Source organism: Anomaloglossus baeobatrachus, chromosome 6, assembly GCF_048569485.1.
Source record: "Anomaloglossus baeobatrachus isolate aAnoBae1 chromosome 6, aAnoBae1.hap1, whole genome shotgun sequence".
Lineage (NCBI taxonomy): Eukaryota > Metazoa > Chordata > Amphibia > Anura > Aromobatidae > Anomaloglossus > Anomaloglossus baeobatrachus.
In genome coordinates this window covers 95959656-95974663 of record NC_134358.1, presented here as the reverse complement: position 1 = coordinate 95974663, position 15008 = coordinate 95959656, and the positions used below count along the sequence as shown (strand labels likewise).

The 15008-nt window shown below is 49.1% G+C and overlaps 1 protein-coding gene across 3 annotated transcripts in view; it reads right to left on the bottom strand.

Annotated features, from left to right (window-relative positions):
* Nucleotides 1–1048: 1048 nt before the first annotated feature.
* LOC142244085 (E3 ubiquitin-protein ligase RNF31-like) overlaps nucleotides 1049–15008 on the bottom strand; it is a 75275-nt gene continuing 61315 nt past the window's right edge. For all 3 annotated transcript variants that reach the window (XM_075316276.1, XM_075316279.1, XM_075316278.1), the window contains 3 exons: nucleotides 14318–14396; nucleotides 2591–2756; nucleotides 1049–1325 (listed from right to left, as the gene is read on the bottom strand). In XM_075316276.1, the coding sequence (XP_075172391.1) occupies nucleotides 1272–1325; nucleotides 2591–2756; nucleotides 14318–14396 (299 nt within the window). In that variant the 3' untranslated portion in view covers nucleotides 1049–1271. The remainder of the gene's footprint in view (nucleotides 1326–2590; nucleotides 2757–14317; nucleotides 14397–15008) is intronic.

Below are 15008 nucleotides of genomic sequence, written 5' to 3'. Positions count from 1 at the left end.
ACTGTCATACTCAAAGCAGATGTACTTCCAGCAGTGAGGTATCAGGTTATACCCCGTAATATGGAGAAGAGCAGTGAGAACTCGGGACATTCAGCGCCTTGAGAGATGCAAGGACTGCAGCGTCAGATACTGTTACACCTCCGTACAGAGCTGGATTCACAGCCACACAGGTCAGTACTGCAGAGCATCCTCCATGCTGCTGTATCAGGTCCTCCATACTATGGCTACCTGTGAAACGAGCAGATTCCCCATCTCTGTACAGTATATGGGAGGCGTCATAGGAGCTAGTTTCCACTCACTTGGTCAGAGAGAACTGAAAATGCTGAATACAGGTCGTGCAATGACAGAACTGGTGTCATTCCTCTTCTACGTGCACACGAAAGCTTAGTTTAAAAAGGTACCTTAAATGACAAGTGAGTTAAAGGAACCTGTCAGGTGTAATATGCACCCAGAGCCACGAGCAGCACAAAACCACCTATGTGCGATCTCGGCAATTCATATCTACGATCTGGTGTGTCACATCGCTAACGAGATCATTGTGTGTAAAGCAGCCTTAATCGTCCCTGTATACACCAGCATAGATAAAGAGATCTTTAGAAAAAGTATTTCTAAAGATCTTTTATCATATGCTAATGAGCGAGGGGACTTGTCCCCTGGGCGTTAGTTCCCGGGCTAGTCGGTTCCATTAGCATGTTAGTAAGCCCCTGTGGGTGTGCTAACATACTAATGAATACGCAGCGTCAGAGGATTATCTCACTCACCTCACCGCTGCCATTGCCACCCGATACTGGATTTCGGCTCACTGAGCATGATCCCTGAGTTTGGGTCATGCACTCTACTTCAGTTTGAAGCCAGGACGCGTACACTGGGCTTCATAGTGCACATGACCCAAACTCCGGTGTCATGCGCACTGAGCCGAAATCCAGTGTTGGGCGGCGATATCAGTGGAGAGGTGAGTGATCATCCCCTGACGCTGCACGTTCATTAGCATGATAGCACGCCCTTAGGGACCTGACACATTCACTTTAAGTAATTGCATCCATAGGGTTTTATATATCTATATATATATTTATTTATACTGTATATATTTGTCAAAGTCCAGTGTTATTTGTTATTGAGAGGTGATGTGGAACATAAGGAGTTTGGTTTGTAACCCATTGTAAAATGTGCAGTCAATATTCTGCATAGGAGGGTGCAGGGTTTAGGACCGACCACTCGCCACTGCAGAAGTTCATTCATTCATGAAATTAGAAAAGTTTTTCTTTGCGGATTCATTCTTCATATAACTCCAGATTCACAAAGAGGGGGATTTCTTGCTTAATTTTCTGCAGAGATAAAAAAAGAAAATACTTTAGACTTAAGAAATGTCCAGCTACAATCTCTACCATGGGCAAACTGTTATTGATTTAATGTAAGGTTAATCGAACCATCACCGGGAGTCAATAGATAGTTTTTATGTCAGCTGGAATAGATATTAGCACAGTTTTCAGTAAATTGAGTTGGTGGGCCCAGCTGCCCACCCTGCCATCCCACTGTGATATGGTGCGAGTTTCCCCAGGTAACCTCCATGGTTAGCCCAGGAGCAGAGTCCTCTCAGGTAACCACAGCTGATGTATCGGCTTGATAACTGTCCAGTCACAGAAATGGACAAAAACATCACCTCCGCTAGTGTTTAGTTGATGGTTTTATATTGAAAACTGAGCATCTACAAGAAACATGTCCATAGAACAAAAATATCTCATACCAATAAAAGTTCCCAGCAGGTCTAGGGTCTAATAGTACGTTCATATTTTACTCCCTGGTGGTCCTGAGTAGAAGAAGGGCTTGTAATTTATTTCATTCCCCGATGCTCCAGGTTAAATTAGCATATTAATAGCTGATGGTTGTAGGGTATAGTGTGAAAGTTTTTTGGTTTCCCATTATTTCCAGGACCAATATAGACTAATGCTGTGCAGGGGCAGGATGTTGGGGGTAAGAATGCCCACACTCCTCTACACATTTCTATTGCTCACATGACTTTCTTTAAAGTGAATTAACTTCATTTATATATTACCGATTCTGAGGAGCCATACACATTTAAAGGGTTATTCCAATCTCCAAGATTTTATCCCAATACTTAATAGATGTATTAATAATATTGGCAAATACCCCCAATGAGAAATGTATTGTTTTCTTAATTAGCTATGTTTCTTACCTCATGTGCAGGGCATTGCAGCTTAGGTATCCACGGTTACAACCACTAAGCTGCAATGCCCTGCACATGAGGTAAGAGACAGCTAATTAAGAAAACAATACATGTCTCTTACCTCATGTGCAGGGCACTGCAGCTTAGTGGTTGTAACCGTGGATATGTAATCTGCAATGCCCTGCACATGAGGTAAGAAACCTATAATCAGGAGAACTATACTACATTTCTAATTGGAGGTATTTGCTACTATCAGTCAAGACTCATTCACATGTCTGTATTATTCACATGCACAAAACAAATGGTGCCAGTGTTTGTTCCATTAAAAAACACAGCCATGTAAACAGCTTGTAGACTATAATGGTTACAGGTTGTCTCACATTGACGTGTTGCCCTGATCCTTACCAGGTGTAGTTTCTGCAGATATGCTTCATGTCTGCCCTCACTACAGTGTTCTGGAATGGTTAAATTCCATCGTTGAAGCTCTGCTTCCATTTCTTTCTCTGTGTACAGATCAGCTGGATCCAGGAAATTTGTATTTATCATCTTCACCAAGTATTCCTTGTCTTCTCTGTAACAAAATGAAAAGCTTAAAGCACCACACCAGCATGGCTTTCTTTAAATTTCACCACTAGTGGTGCCCCCAGCCTTATACTTGCCCCTTGGTATTTCTTTGTCGCTCCATTGGGAGACCCAGACAATTGGGTGTATAGGCTATGCCTCCGGAGGCCGCACAAAGTATTACACTAAAAGTGTAAAGCCCCTCCCCTTCTGCCTATACACCCCTCGTGCTCCCACGGGCTCCTCAGTTTTTTTGCTTTGTGCGAAGGAGGCAGACATGCACGCACAGCTCCACAGATTGGTCAGCAGCAGCTGCTGACTATATCGGATGGAAGAAAAGCGGGCCCATATAGGGCCCCCAGCATGCTCCCTTCTCACCCCACTCTTGTCGGCGGTGTGGTTAAGGTTGAGGTATCCATTGAGGGTACGGAGGCTGGAGCCCACATGCTGTTTTCCTTCCCCATCCCCCTTAGGGCTCTGGGTGAAGTGGGATCCTATCGGTCTCCAGGCACTGAGACCATGCTTCATCCACAACTCCTGTGGAGCCTGCTGGATAGGAGCCGGGTATCGTTCAGGGACATGGCCCTGCTACTTGGAGGTACTCTGTATCCCTGTGGGGACAGCGCACAGCAACACTCCAGCTTTGCTGGGTGTGCTAGTGCACCGGGGACCGCGGCGCTGACCGGGTTAATATGTGCCATTACACACTCAGCGTTGCTGAGTGTGTTTATGTATAGGGACTGCCGCACTGACCGCCGCTGCCATGGAAACACCGCGGCGCGGCTGGGACTTGTGCGCCGGGGACTTCCACGCCGGCCGCGCTTTTACGGCGGCCGCGTTCATTACTAGAGTCCCCGGCTTTTTGCGGCCTAGTTTCTTTTCTTCCCACCCCCAGCCCTGACAGGCAGGGGAAGGGCGGGACGCTGCACAGAACGAGCAGCACTGAGGGCTGGAGCATGCTTTGCATACTCCACCCCCCTCACTGTGCACAGTGCGGGCACCAGTTCCCGCACTTTCTGGGTCACGCCCACGGCTCCCTCCTCTCCTCAGGACGCCGGCAGCCATTCCTGTCAGCTCCTCGGACGCTGCAGAGGGGGACAAAGTCTGGGAGACCCAGGCAAGGGACTCTGGTGGCCTCACAACCGCTTTAAGCGGGTGGTAAGCAGCACCTGTGGTGCTAGCCCCATTGTGCAGTAGTGTAACATTATATGTTTATGGTATATATATTTTACACTGTATGGTGCACAGTTGATTTCTGGCTATATACCCTATTGTGTTGCTCAGGGAAGATAATAGCATGGCGCCCACGAAAGGCAGGGGTGCCAAAACACAGGCTTTTTATGCTGCCTGCGCCGCATGTACGACCCCGCTACCGGCAGGTTCCACTGACCCCCATTGTGTGCACTGTTCGGCCCCTGTGGCACTTACTCAGCCAGAGCCTCTGCTAAGAGGGGCCCAGGGGGAGCCACCTGCTGACACTGTCCAGGTGACGGGGACGGAGTTTGCAAAACTCTCTGAGACTATGGCTAAGATACTAGAAGCCTTGCAGTCCAGGCCGGTATCTCAGCACAGGGACTCTGTTGAATCTTTGTTCCCTGGCCCACCTCAGTTGGACCAACAATGTCCTCCCGGGGTATCTCATGGGTCCCAGGCTGAGGGTTCTGACACAGACCCCAGCCCCAGACCGACTAAGCGAGCTCGCTTAGAATTTCCCTCGACATCATCATATTGTGCAGGGTCTCAGAGGGGGGAATCTCTGGTTGATGAAGCAGAGACAGTTGATCAGGATTCTGATCCTGAGGCCGCTCTCAATCTTGATACTCCTGACGGGGACGCCATAGTGAACGATCTTATTGCGTCCATCAATCTAATGCTGGATATTTCTCCCTCAGCTCCTCCGGCGGAGGAGTCGGCTTCTCAGCAGGAGAAATTCCGTTTCAGGTTTCCCAAGCGTACACCGAGTATGTTTCTGGACCACTCTGATTTCAGAGAGGCAGTCCAGAATCACCATGCTTGTCCAGATAAGCGTTTTTCTAAACGCCTTAAGGATACACGTTATCCCTTTCCCCCTGACGTGGTCAAAAGTTGGGCTCAGTGTCCCAAAGTGGATCCTCCAATCTCCAGACTGGCAGCTAGATCCATACTTGCAGTGGAAGATGGGGCTTCACTCAAAGATGCCACTGACAGGCAGATGGAGCTCTGGTTGAAATCCATCTATGAAGCTATCGGCGCTTCTTTTGCCCCAGCATTCGCAGCCGTATGGGCGCTACAAGCTATCTCAGCAGGTCAAGCGCAAATTGACGCAGCCACACGCACGTCCGCGCCACAGGTGGCGTCCATAACCACTCAGACGTCGGCATTTGCGTCTTACGCTATTAATGCTGTCCTGGACTCTGCGAGCCGTACGGCGGTTGCAGCCGCCAATTCGGTGGTACTACGCAGGGCCTTGTGGCTACGGGAATGGAAGGCAGATTCTGCTTCCAAAAAGCGCTTAACCAGTTTGCCAATTTCGGGCGACCGATTGTTTGGCGAGCGTTTGGATGAAATCATCAAACAATCCAAGGGAAAGGATACATCCTTACCCCAGCCCAAACTGAACATACCCCAACAGAGGAGGGGGCAGTCGAGGTTTCGGTCCTTTCGGGGCGCGGGCAGGTCCCAATTCTCCTCGTCCAAAAGGCCTCAGAAAGATCAAAGGAACTCTGATGCATGGCGGTCTAAGTCACGTCCTAAAAAGACCACCGGAGGTGCCGCTACCAAAGCGGCTTCCTCATGACTTTCGGCCTCCTCACTCCGCATCCTCGGTCGGTGGCAGGCTCTCCCGCTTTTGCGACACCTGGCTGCCACGGGTAAAAGACCGTTGGGTGAGAGACATTCTGTCTCACGGTTACAAGATAGAGTTCACCTCTCGTCCCCCGACTCGATTCTTCAGGTCATCCCCGCCTCCCGAGCGAGCCGAGGCTCCTCTGCAGGCGCTGGGCACTCTGAAGGCAGAAGGAGTGGTGGTCCCTGTTCCTCTTCAGCAACAGGGCCACGGTTTTTACTCCAACTTGTTTGTAGTCCCAAAGAAGGACGGGTCTTTCCGTCCTGTCCTGGACCTGAAACTTCTCAACAAACACGTAAAGACCAGGCGGTTCCGGATGGAATCCCTCCGCTCCGTCATCGCCTCAATGTCCCAAGGAGATTTCCTTGCATCGATCGATATCAAAGATGCTTATCTCCACGTACCGATTGCTCCAGAGCACCAGCGCTTCTTGCGCTTCGCCATAGAAAACGAACACCTGCAGTTCGTGGCACTGCCGTTCGGCCTGGCAACAGCCCCACGGGTTTTCACCAAGGTTATGGCTACTGTAGTAGCGGTCCTCCACTCTCAGGGTCACTCGGTGATCCCGTACTTGGACGATCTGTTGATCAAGGCACCCTCTCAAGAGGCATGCCAACACAGCCTCGACGCTACCCTGGAGACTCTCCAGAGTTTCGGGTGGATCATCAATTTTCCAAAGTCAAATCTGACACCGGCCCAATCGCTGACATACCTTGGCATGGAGTTTCATACCCTCTCAGCGATAGTGAAGCTTCCGCTGATCAAGCAGCGGTCACTACAGAAAGGGGTACAATCTCTCCTTCAAGGCCAGTCACACCCCTTGAGGCGCCTCATGCACTTCCTGGGGAAGATGGTGGCAGCAATGGAGGCAGTCCCTTTCGCGCAGTTTCACCTGCGTCCTCTTCAATGGGACATCCTACGCAAATGGGACAGGAAGCCGACGTCCCTCGACAGGAACGTCTCCCTCTCTCAGGCGACCAAAGCTTCCCTTCGGTGGTGGCTTCTTCCCACTTCATTATCGAAGGGGAAATCCTTCCTACCCCCATCCTGGGAGGTGGTCACGACGGACGCGAGTCTGTCAGGGTGGGGAGCGGTTTTTCTCCACCACAGGGCTCAGGGTACGTGGACCCAGCAAGAGTCCTCGCTTCAGATCAATGTTCTGGAAATACGGGCAGTGTATCTTGCCCTGAAAGCGTTCCAGCAGTGGCTGGAAGGCAAGCAGATCCGAATTCAGTCGGACAATTCCACAGCGGTGGCATACATCAACCATCAAGGCGGCACACGCAGTCGGCAAGCCTTCCAGGAAGTCAGGCGGATTTTGATGTGGGTGGAAGCCACGGCCTCCACCATCTCTGCAGTTCACATCCCAGGCGTGGAAAACTGGGAAGCAGATTATCTCAGTCGCCAGGGCATGGACGCAGGGGAATGGTCCCTTCACCCGGACGTGTTTCAGGAGATCTGTTGCCGCTGGGGGGTGCCGGACGTCGACCTCATGGCGTCCCGGCACAACAACAAGGTACCGACGTTCATGGCACGGTCTCAAGATCCCAGAGCTCTGGCGGCAGACGCCTTAGTTCAGGATTGGTCGCAGTTTCAGCTCCCTTATGTGTTTCCTCCGTTGGCACTGTTGCCCAGAGTGTTACGCAAGATCAGGGCCGACTGCCGCCGCGTCATCCTCGTCGCTCCAGACTGGCCGAGGCGGTCGTGGTACCCGGATCTGTGGCATCTCACGGTCGGCCAACCGTGGGCACTACCAGACCGACCAGACTTGCTATCTCAAGGGCCGTTTTTCCATCTGAATTCTGCGGCCCTCAACCTGACTGTGTGGCCATTGAGTCCTGGATCCTAGCGTCTTCAGGGTTATCTCAAGACGTCATTGCCACTATGAGACAGGCTAGGAAACCAACGTCCGCCAAGATCTACCACAGGACGTGGAAAATTTTCCTGTCGTGGTGCTCTGCTCAGGGTTTTTCTCCCTGGCCTTTTGCCTTGACCACTTTTCTGTCCTTCCTTCAATCTGGACTGGAAAAGGGTTTGTCGCTCGGCTCCCTTAAGGGACAAGTCTCAGCGCTCTCTGTGTTTTTCCAGAAGCGCCTAGCTAGACTTCCACAGGTACGCACGTTCCTGCAGGGGGTTTGTCACATCGTTCCTCCTTACAAGCGGCCGTTAGAACCCTGGGATCTGAACAGGGTGCTGATGGTTCTTCAGAAACCACCATTCGAGCCAATGAGAGATATTCCTCTCTCACGCCTTTCGCAGAAAGTGGTTTTTCTAGTAGCAGTCACTTCACTTCGGAGAGTGTCTGAGCTAGCAGCGCTGTCATGCAAAGCCCCTTTCCTGGTGTTTCACCAGGACAAGGTGGTTCTGCGTCCGGTTCCGGAATTTCTCCCTAAAGTGGTATCCCCCTTTCATCTCAATCAGGATATCTCCTTACCTTCTTTTTGTCCTCATCCGGTTCACCAATGTGAAAAGGATTTGCACTTGTTAGATCTGGTGAGAGCACTCAGGATCTACATTTCTCGGACGGCGCCCCTGCGCCGCTCGGATGCACTCTTTGTCCTTGTCGCTGGCCAGCGTAAAGGGTCACAGGCTTCCAAATCAACCCTGGCTCGGTGGATCAAGGAACCAATTCTCGAAGCTTACCGTTCTGCTGGGCTTCCGGTTCCCTCAGGGCTGAAGGCCCATTCTACCAGAGCCGTGGGCGCGTCCTGGGCTTTGAGGCACCAGGCTACGGCTCAGCAGGTGTGTCAGGCAGCTACCTGGTCGAGCCTGCACAATTTCACGAAACACTATCAGGTGCATACCTATGCTTCGGCGGATGCCAGCCTAGGTAGACGAGTCCTTCAGGCGGCGGTTGCCCACCTGTAGGAAGGGGCCGTTTTACGGCTCTATCACGAGGTATTATTTTACCCACCCAGGGACTGCTTTTGGACGTCCCAATTGTCTGGGTCTCCCAATGGAGCGACAAAGAAGAAGGGAATTTTGTTTACTTACCGTAAATTCCTTTTCTTCTAGCTCCAATTGGGAGACCGAGCACCCGCCCCTGTTTTTTTGTGTGTACACATGTTGTTCATGTTGAATGGTTTCAGTTCTCCGATATTCCTTCGGATTGAATCTACTTTAAACCAGTTTATAATTCTTTTCCTCCTTCTTGCTTTTGCACCAAAACTGAGGAGCCCATGGGAGCACGGGGGGTGTATAGGCAGAAGGGGAGGGGCTTTACACTTTTAGTGTAATACTTTGTGCGGCCTCCGGAGGCATAGCCTATACACCCAATTGTCTGGGTCTCCCCATTGGAGGTAGAAGAAAAGGAATTTACGGTAAGTAAACAAAATTCCCTTCTTTCAGCGGTTATCAGCGTCTTTCCTGTCTCTAGTTTGACCTGCTGGCAGCTCCAGTGTTTTATGGAGCGCAGGAGAGATCACAGCTCAATAGAAGTCTGAGAGCCTTGTTCTGACCTAATGCTGGCATTCATAGAGATGCATTGAGCGCTTGTGATGTAAATTCTGACTTCTGGCTGATCAGACGTTGCGCTTACAAGATGGCACCATGGGCCTGGAGCGACGTTAGGGGAAAAAAAGTGAAGGTGTTGGAGAGTGAGTGTAAGACCGGGAGCTTAGATTTAAAGCACCACTCCAGCGGTGAACACACACACACACACACACACACACACACACACACACACACACACACACACACACACACACACACACACACACACACACACACACACACTCACACACTCACACTCACACTCACACTCACACTGGAGTGGTGCTTTAATACATGTTCAGGAAGTACTGATCAAACTGCTCTTTATTTCAATTAAAGATGACCTGTCCGTTCTGAGAACAGTGCAAGAAGTGACACTTAGGGGTGCTTCACACACAGCGAGCTCGCTGCCGAGATCGCTGCTGAGTCACGCTTTTTGTGACGCAGCAGTGACCTCATTAGCGATCTCGCTATGTGTGACAATGAGCAGCGATCTGGCCCCTGCTGCGAGATCGCTGCTTGTTACACACAGCCCTGGTTCGTTTTCTTCAAAGGCGCTCTCCCACTGTGACACACAGATCGCTGTGTGTGACAGCGAGAGAGCGACAAATGAAGCGAGCAGGGAGCAGGAGCCGGCATCTGGCAGCTGCTGTAAGCTGTAACCAAGATAAACATCGGGTAACCAAGGTGGTTACCCGATATTTACCTTAGTTACCAGCCTCCGCAGCTCTCACGCTGCCTTTGCTGCCGGCTCCGGCTCCCTGCACATGTAGCTGCTGTACACATCGGGTTAATTAACCCGATGTGTACTGTAGCTAGGAGAGCAAGGAGCCAGCGCTAAGCTAAGCGGTGTGCGCTGGTAACTAATGTAAACATCGGGTAACCATACCCGATGTTTACCTTAGTTACCAGTGTCCGCAGCTTCCAGACGCCGGCTCCGTGCAATCGCAGCGTCGCTTGCACGTCGCTGCTGGCTGGGGGCTGGTCACTGGTTGCTGGTGAGATCTGCCTGTTTGACAGCTCACCAGTGACCATGTAGCGATGCAGCAGCGATCCTGACCAGGTCAGATCGCTGGTCGGATCGCGGCTGCATCGCTAAAGTGTGAAGGTACCCTTAATTGAATTACAAGGATTTTTACACATTATATAATCCGTTAATTTGCCTCAATATTACAGCTTTGCAAATTTTTTATCTCCATTTACCACAGTTAGCTCAATCCTTGGAAATTCTCTTCTCAAGGAGATATTAACTGTGAGAGGGGGGCTTATTGTATACAGCTTTGTACTTGGATCGGCAGGATTACGGTAGATTGGACTCATCATGTTGCCTGTTTCGTCGAGTCACTTGTCCTTTGAATATAATTGTAGAATTGATTTAACCTATTTTTGTCATACATTTATCTAAACTGACACACAAACATTGTGAATAAGTTCACTGATTCAGTTCTCACTGATTCGTTTATGAAAAACAAATCTAACCTTTTTTCCCCCATTTCAACAAGGAGTCAAACTTACAACTCTTACCGAAATATTGTTATTTGACAAGTAATAAGATGTCACTGTGTAGTCTGCAGACCAACCAAAGGGAGGGGACATAGCTGCTTCTAAAGGGCTAATCTGCAAGAGGTGACAAATGCTTTTTCTAAAGGTTTAAAGTGCTGAATAGAGGACACAGGTGCTTATAAAGAGGCTATGTGCGCACGTTGCGTCATGTCCATGCTGCAAATTTTGCAGCAATTTGGCAGTCCATGTGTGCTTCAAATCGCTGCAGAAACACTGCATAATGGATGCAGTGTGTCTGCAGAATGGATGCTGGTTTCATGCGCTTGGGATGCTGCCTCTCCCATAGACAGAGTGGGAGCAGCATCCAAAGCGCAGGAAAGAAGTGACATGCTGCATTTTTGAACGCAGAGATTTTGTCAAATTTTTGACTGAAATCGCTGCGTTCAAAAAAGCAACGTGCGCACGGATTATGTACAATCTTCATAGAGTGTGCTGGGAATGCAGGACGCATGCATTTATGCTGCAGTGCAAGACGCAGCGTGAATGCATGAAATTACGCTACGTGCGCACATAGCCTTAATCTGACTCTCTTACTACACCAGCAGCACCCAAACCACACAGAGGAGCCTGTAGGATTTACCTGCTACTCCATAAGTCAGCGGCCAGTCTTATATTGCCACGTATGTAACTATATCCAGCATGAAGTAGGACTCTCCTTTAATTACATACTGTGCCCCCCTCTATTCCCCCCTCAGACAAGTGCTATCTCACCGGTAAAAAATTAAATTTACTGACGTGTTAAATTTTTTTTTAATTTTTTTTATTTGAAGACCTAATCTTCAACAATGAAGCCAGTATCTGCAAAGTTTTTTTTTTCCATGCAAATGGATTTCCAAATCATCAGGTATCCAAGGACAGAACAGAGCTACCTCGCGAAATCCAAAATTAAAACGTCTATATTCTTTGCACACAAACTTTATAGTTTTGTTGAACACCTCAAACAGAAATTCAAGCACAAAATGATCCTTTTTATGCCCGTTGCTTCCACCAAATCCAATTAATACTTACTGCAGAACACCCCACATTAAAGGGAACCTATCAGGTGCAATATGCACACAGAACCACGAGCAGTTCTGGGTGTATATTGCTAATCCCTGCCTAACCGTCCCTGTATACACTAGCATAGATAAAGGGAGCTTTTGCAAAAGTATTTCTAAAGATCTTTTATTGTATGCTAATGAGCGAGGGGACTAGTCCCTGGGCGTTAGTTCCCCGGCCAATCGCCCCTCGTTAGCGTGTTAGTACACCCCTGTGGGCGTACTAACATGCTAATGAATGTGCAGCGTCACAGGATGATCTCACTTACCTCTGCGCCACCAGAGTGAGATCGGCTCAGTGCGCATGATCCCGGAGTTTGGGTCATGCGCACTATGAAGCCGGGTGTACACGTCTCTGCTTCAAACTGAAGTAGTGCGCATGACCAAACCTCTGGGGTCATGCGCACTGAGCTGAAATCCAGCGATGGCAGCGGAGAGGGGAGTGAGATCGTCCTGTGATGCTGCGTTTTCATTAGCACATCCACAGGGCTGTACTAACATGCTACTGGGGCCGACTAGCCAGGGAACTAACGCCCAGGGGACTAGTCCCCGCGCTCATTAGCATACAATAAAATCTTTAGAAATACTTTTTCTACAGATCTCTTTATCTATGCTAGTGTATACAGGGATGGTTAGGCAGGGATTAGCAATATACACCCAGAACTGCTCGTGGTTCTGGGAGCATATTGCACCTGACAGGTTCCCTTTAAGCAGCCTGGGACCCAGCAGGACAAAATTGCATCATTAGTTCGCTTGATTTCATTCCTCCATCTTTTATAACAAATGTAACTTGCTAAAAACAAGTACACTACAGTAGATATTAAACTAAAACTCTTTCAAACAAATGGGCTCTGAAACTCTCCTGTAATGATGAGCAATAGCGTGGGAAAGAGCGACCTCATGTGGCCAAATGAGATAACACAGGAAAAAAAACCTTTTTAATTACATATACTTAACATTGCAAATGCAACTCAATGTGAGTGTCGGACCTTCATCTCTGCTGCACCAAACAGGCGCCAAAGACAGTGTGGAACATAAACCCTCTATAAGAGCAGAAGATACAGAAGGAGGGGTGGTGGTGGTAGACTAAGGGCACAACATGGGGTAACAGAAGAGATTAGCAGATTGCTTCCAGCAATTCCAGTCCAGGTCCGTGCTCTCTGACTGTGGACAGGAGCTCTGCAAATTTCCTGATCTTCCAGATTCTCCAGTGTGGCATTAAATTTGTCAGCCTGGTGTAACGTCGGCAGTGTATTGCACCGGTAACCTCTCACCAGCCTAGGATACAGACTGTAAAGGAAATTCAGCTCCTGTCTATACTCAGAGAGCACTGAGCTGGACCATGTAAAGGGGTTGTGTGAAGTGATATCATTTCTTGCACACAGTACCTAGAGATGAGCGGAAGTGTAATGGGGTACAGAATAGAGAGGGAGCAGCGTGGGAAGGTGGCTGTATGGAGGGGACAGTATGAGAGGGGGCATTATGGGTGTCAGTAAAGAGAGGGGACAGCAGCATGTGGGAGTACAGTATGGAGGGGGAGCAGCGTGGAAAGCTGGCTGAATGGAGGGGAGTGTAAGAGGGTATTGTGGGCAGCATGTGGGGAATAGTGTGGAAGTACAGGAAATAGAGGGATCATTTGCAAAGTTGGGACAGTGTGTGGAGCGATGGTATAGATACAGCAACATGTGGCAAACATTGTGATGGGGACAAAATGGAGAGGTGACTGTGGGGGAGCAGTAAAGAGAAGTTAGTATGGCAGGGACAGTATAAAAAAGGAGCAGCATGATGGGGGCAGTATTAATACTGCTTAAATGGAACCTGTCAGGTGCAATATATACCCCGAACCATGAGCCATTCTTCTAACCCCTGGCAAACCGTCCCTAAATACACTAGCATAGATAAAAAGATATTTAGGAAAGGTTTTTCTAAAGATTCTATATAATATGCTAATGAAGACTAGTCACAAAAGCGTTAGTTCCCTTGGCTAGTCGGCCCCCTTAGCATGTTAGCACGTCCCTGTGGGCGTGCAAACATGCTAATGAATGCACAGAGGCATGGTCGCACCTCTGCTGCCACCGCTGGTTTTCGGCTTAGTGCGCACAATCAGAACGTCCCTGGACTTCCGACCGATCATGCGCACTACCAGTTTGAAGCCGGGACATGTAGACCCAGCTTCATAGTATGCATGACCAGAAGTCCTGGACTTCTGATCATGTGCACTGAGCCGAAATCCAGCTTTTGGCGCAGTGGCAGCAGAGAGCGGTGAGATCAACCATGCCTCTGATGCTGCGCATTCACCACCATGTTAGCACGCCCACAGGGGCGTGCTTACATGGTAAGGGGGCCAACTAGCCAAGGGACTAATGCCCTTGCGACTAGTCGCTGGCCTCATTAACATTTGATAAAAAATCTTTAGAAATAAAGATCTCTTTTTATCTATGCTAGTGTATACAGGGACAATTAGGCAAGGATTAGCAATATACACCAAGAACTGCTCATTGTTCTGGGTGCATATTGCACCTGACAGGTTCCCTTTAATATGGCGAATGCTCCCCTGAAACAATAAAAGATAAAAGCTAATACATTAAACAAGCCGTAATATAATGTGAACAGTTTATATTTAGATTTGCAGATATCGTGAGTTTTATAACCTACTCATTGGAGTCTTTGTCTTCTTCGCTCTCTGCCTTCTCTGTGTTCTTCTGAAATGTGGAGCTCCGTAATTTAAAGAATCCTAAAAAGCAATAATGTATTTGATTGAACATTTGTCTCTGTGCATTTATCGCAGGAATGATTCATTCTATCTTTTTACAGCTAGACTAGAATATGTTGGTTAAGCTATGGATACATTAAAGGGGTTTACACATGATTAATTTCCAGGAGTGTACTACTCCTCTGTCTCCCAGCTTCCTGTTTGTTCCTTAAGACTGACAGTTTGGCCAGCGTTATGGTTGCGCCACTGGTCCAAAGTAAGCACTCTGCCATGAAGGTAGCAGAGGCGGCGCTCTACCATGAAGGTAGCATAGGCGGCGCTCTACCATGAAGGTAGCATAGGCGGCGCTCTACCATGAAGGTAGCATAGGCGGCGCTCTACCATGAAGGTAGCATAGGCGGCGCTCTACCATGAAGGTAGCATAGGCGGCGCTCTACCATGAAGGTAGCATAGGCGGCGCTCTACCATGAAGGTAGCAGAGGCGGCGCTCTACCATGAAGGTAGCAGAGGCGGCGCTCTACCCTGAAGCTTGCAGAGGCGGCGCTCTACCTTGAAGCTAGCAGAGTCGGCGCTCTACTTTGAAGCTAGCAGAGGCGGCGCTCTACCATGAAGGTAGCAAAGGCGGCGCTCTAC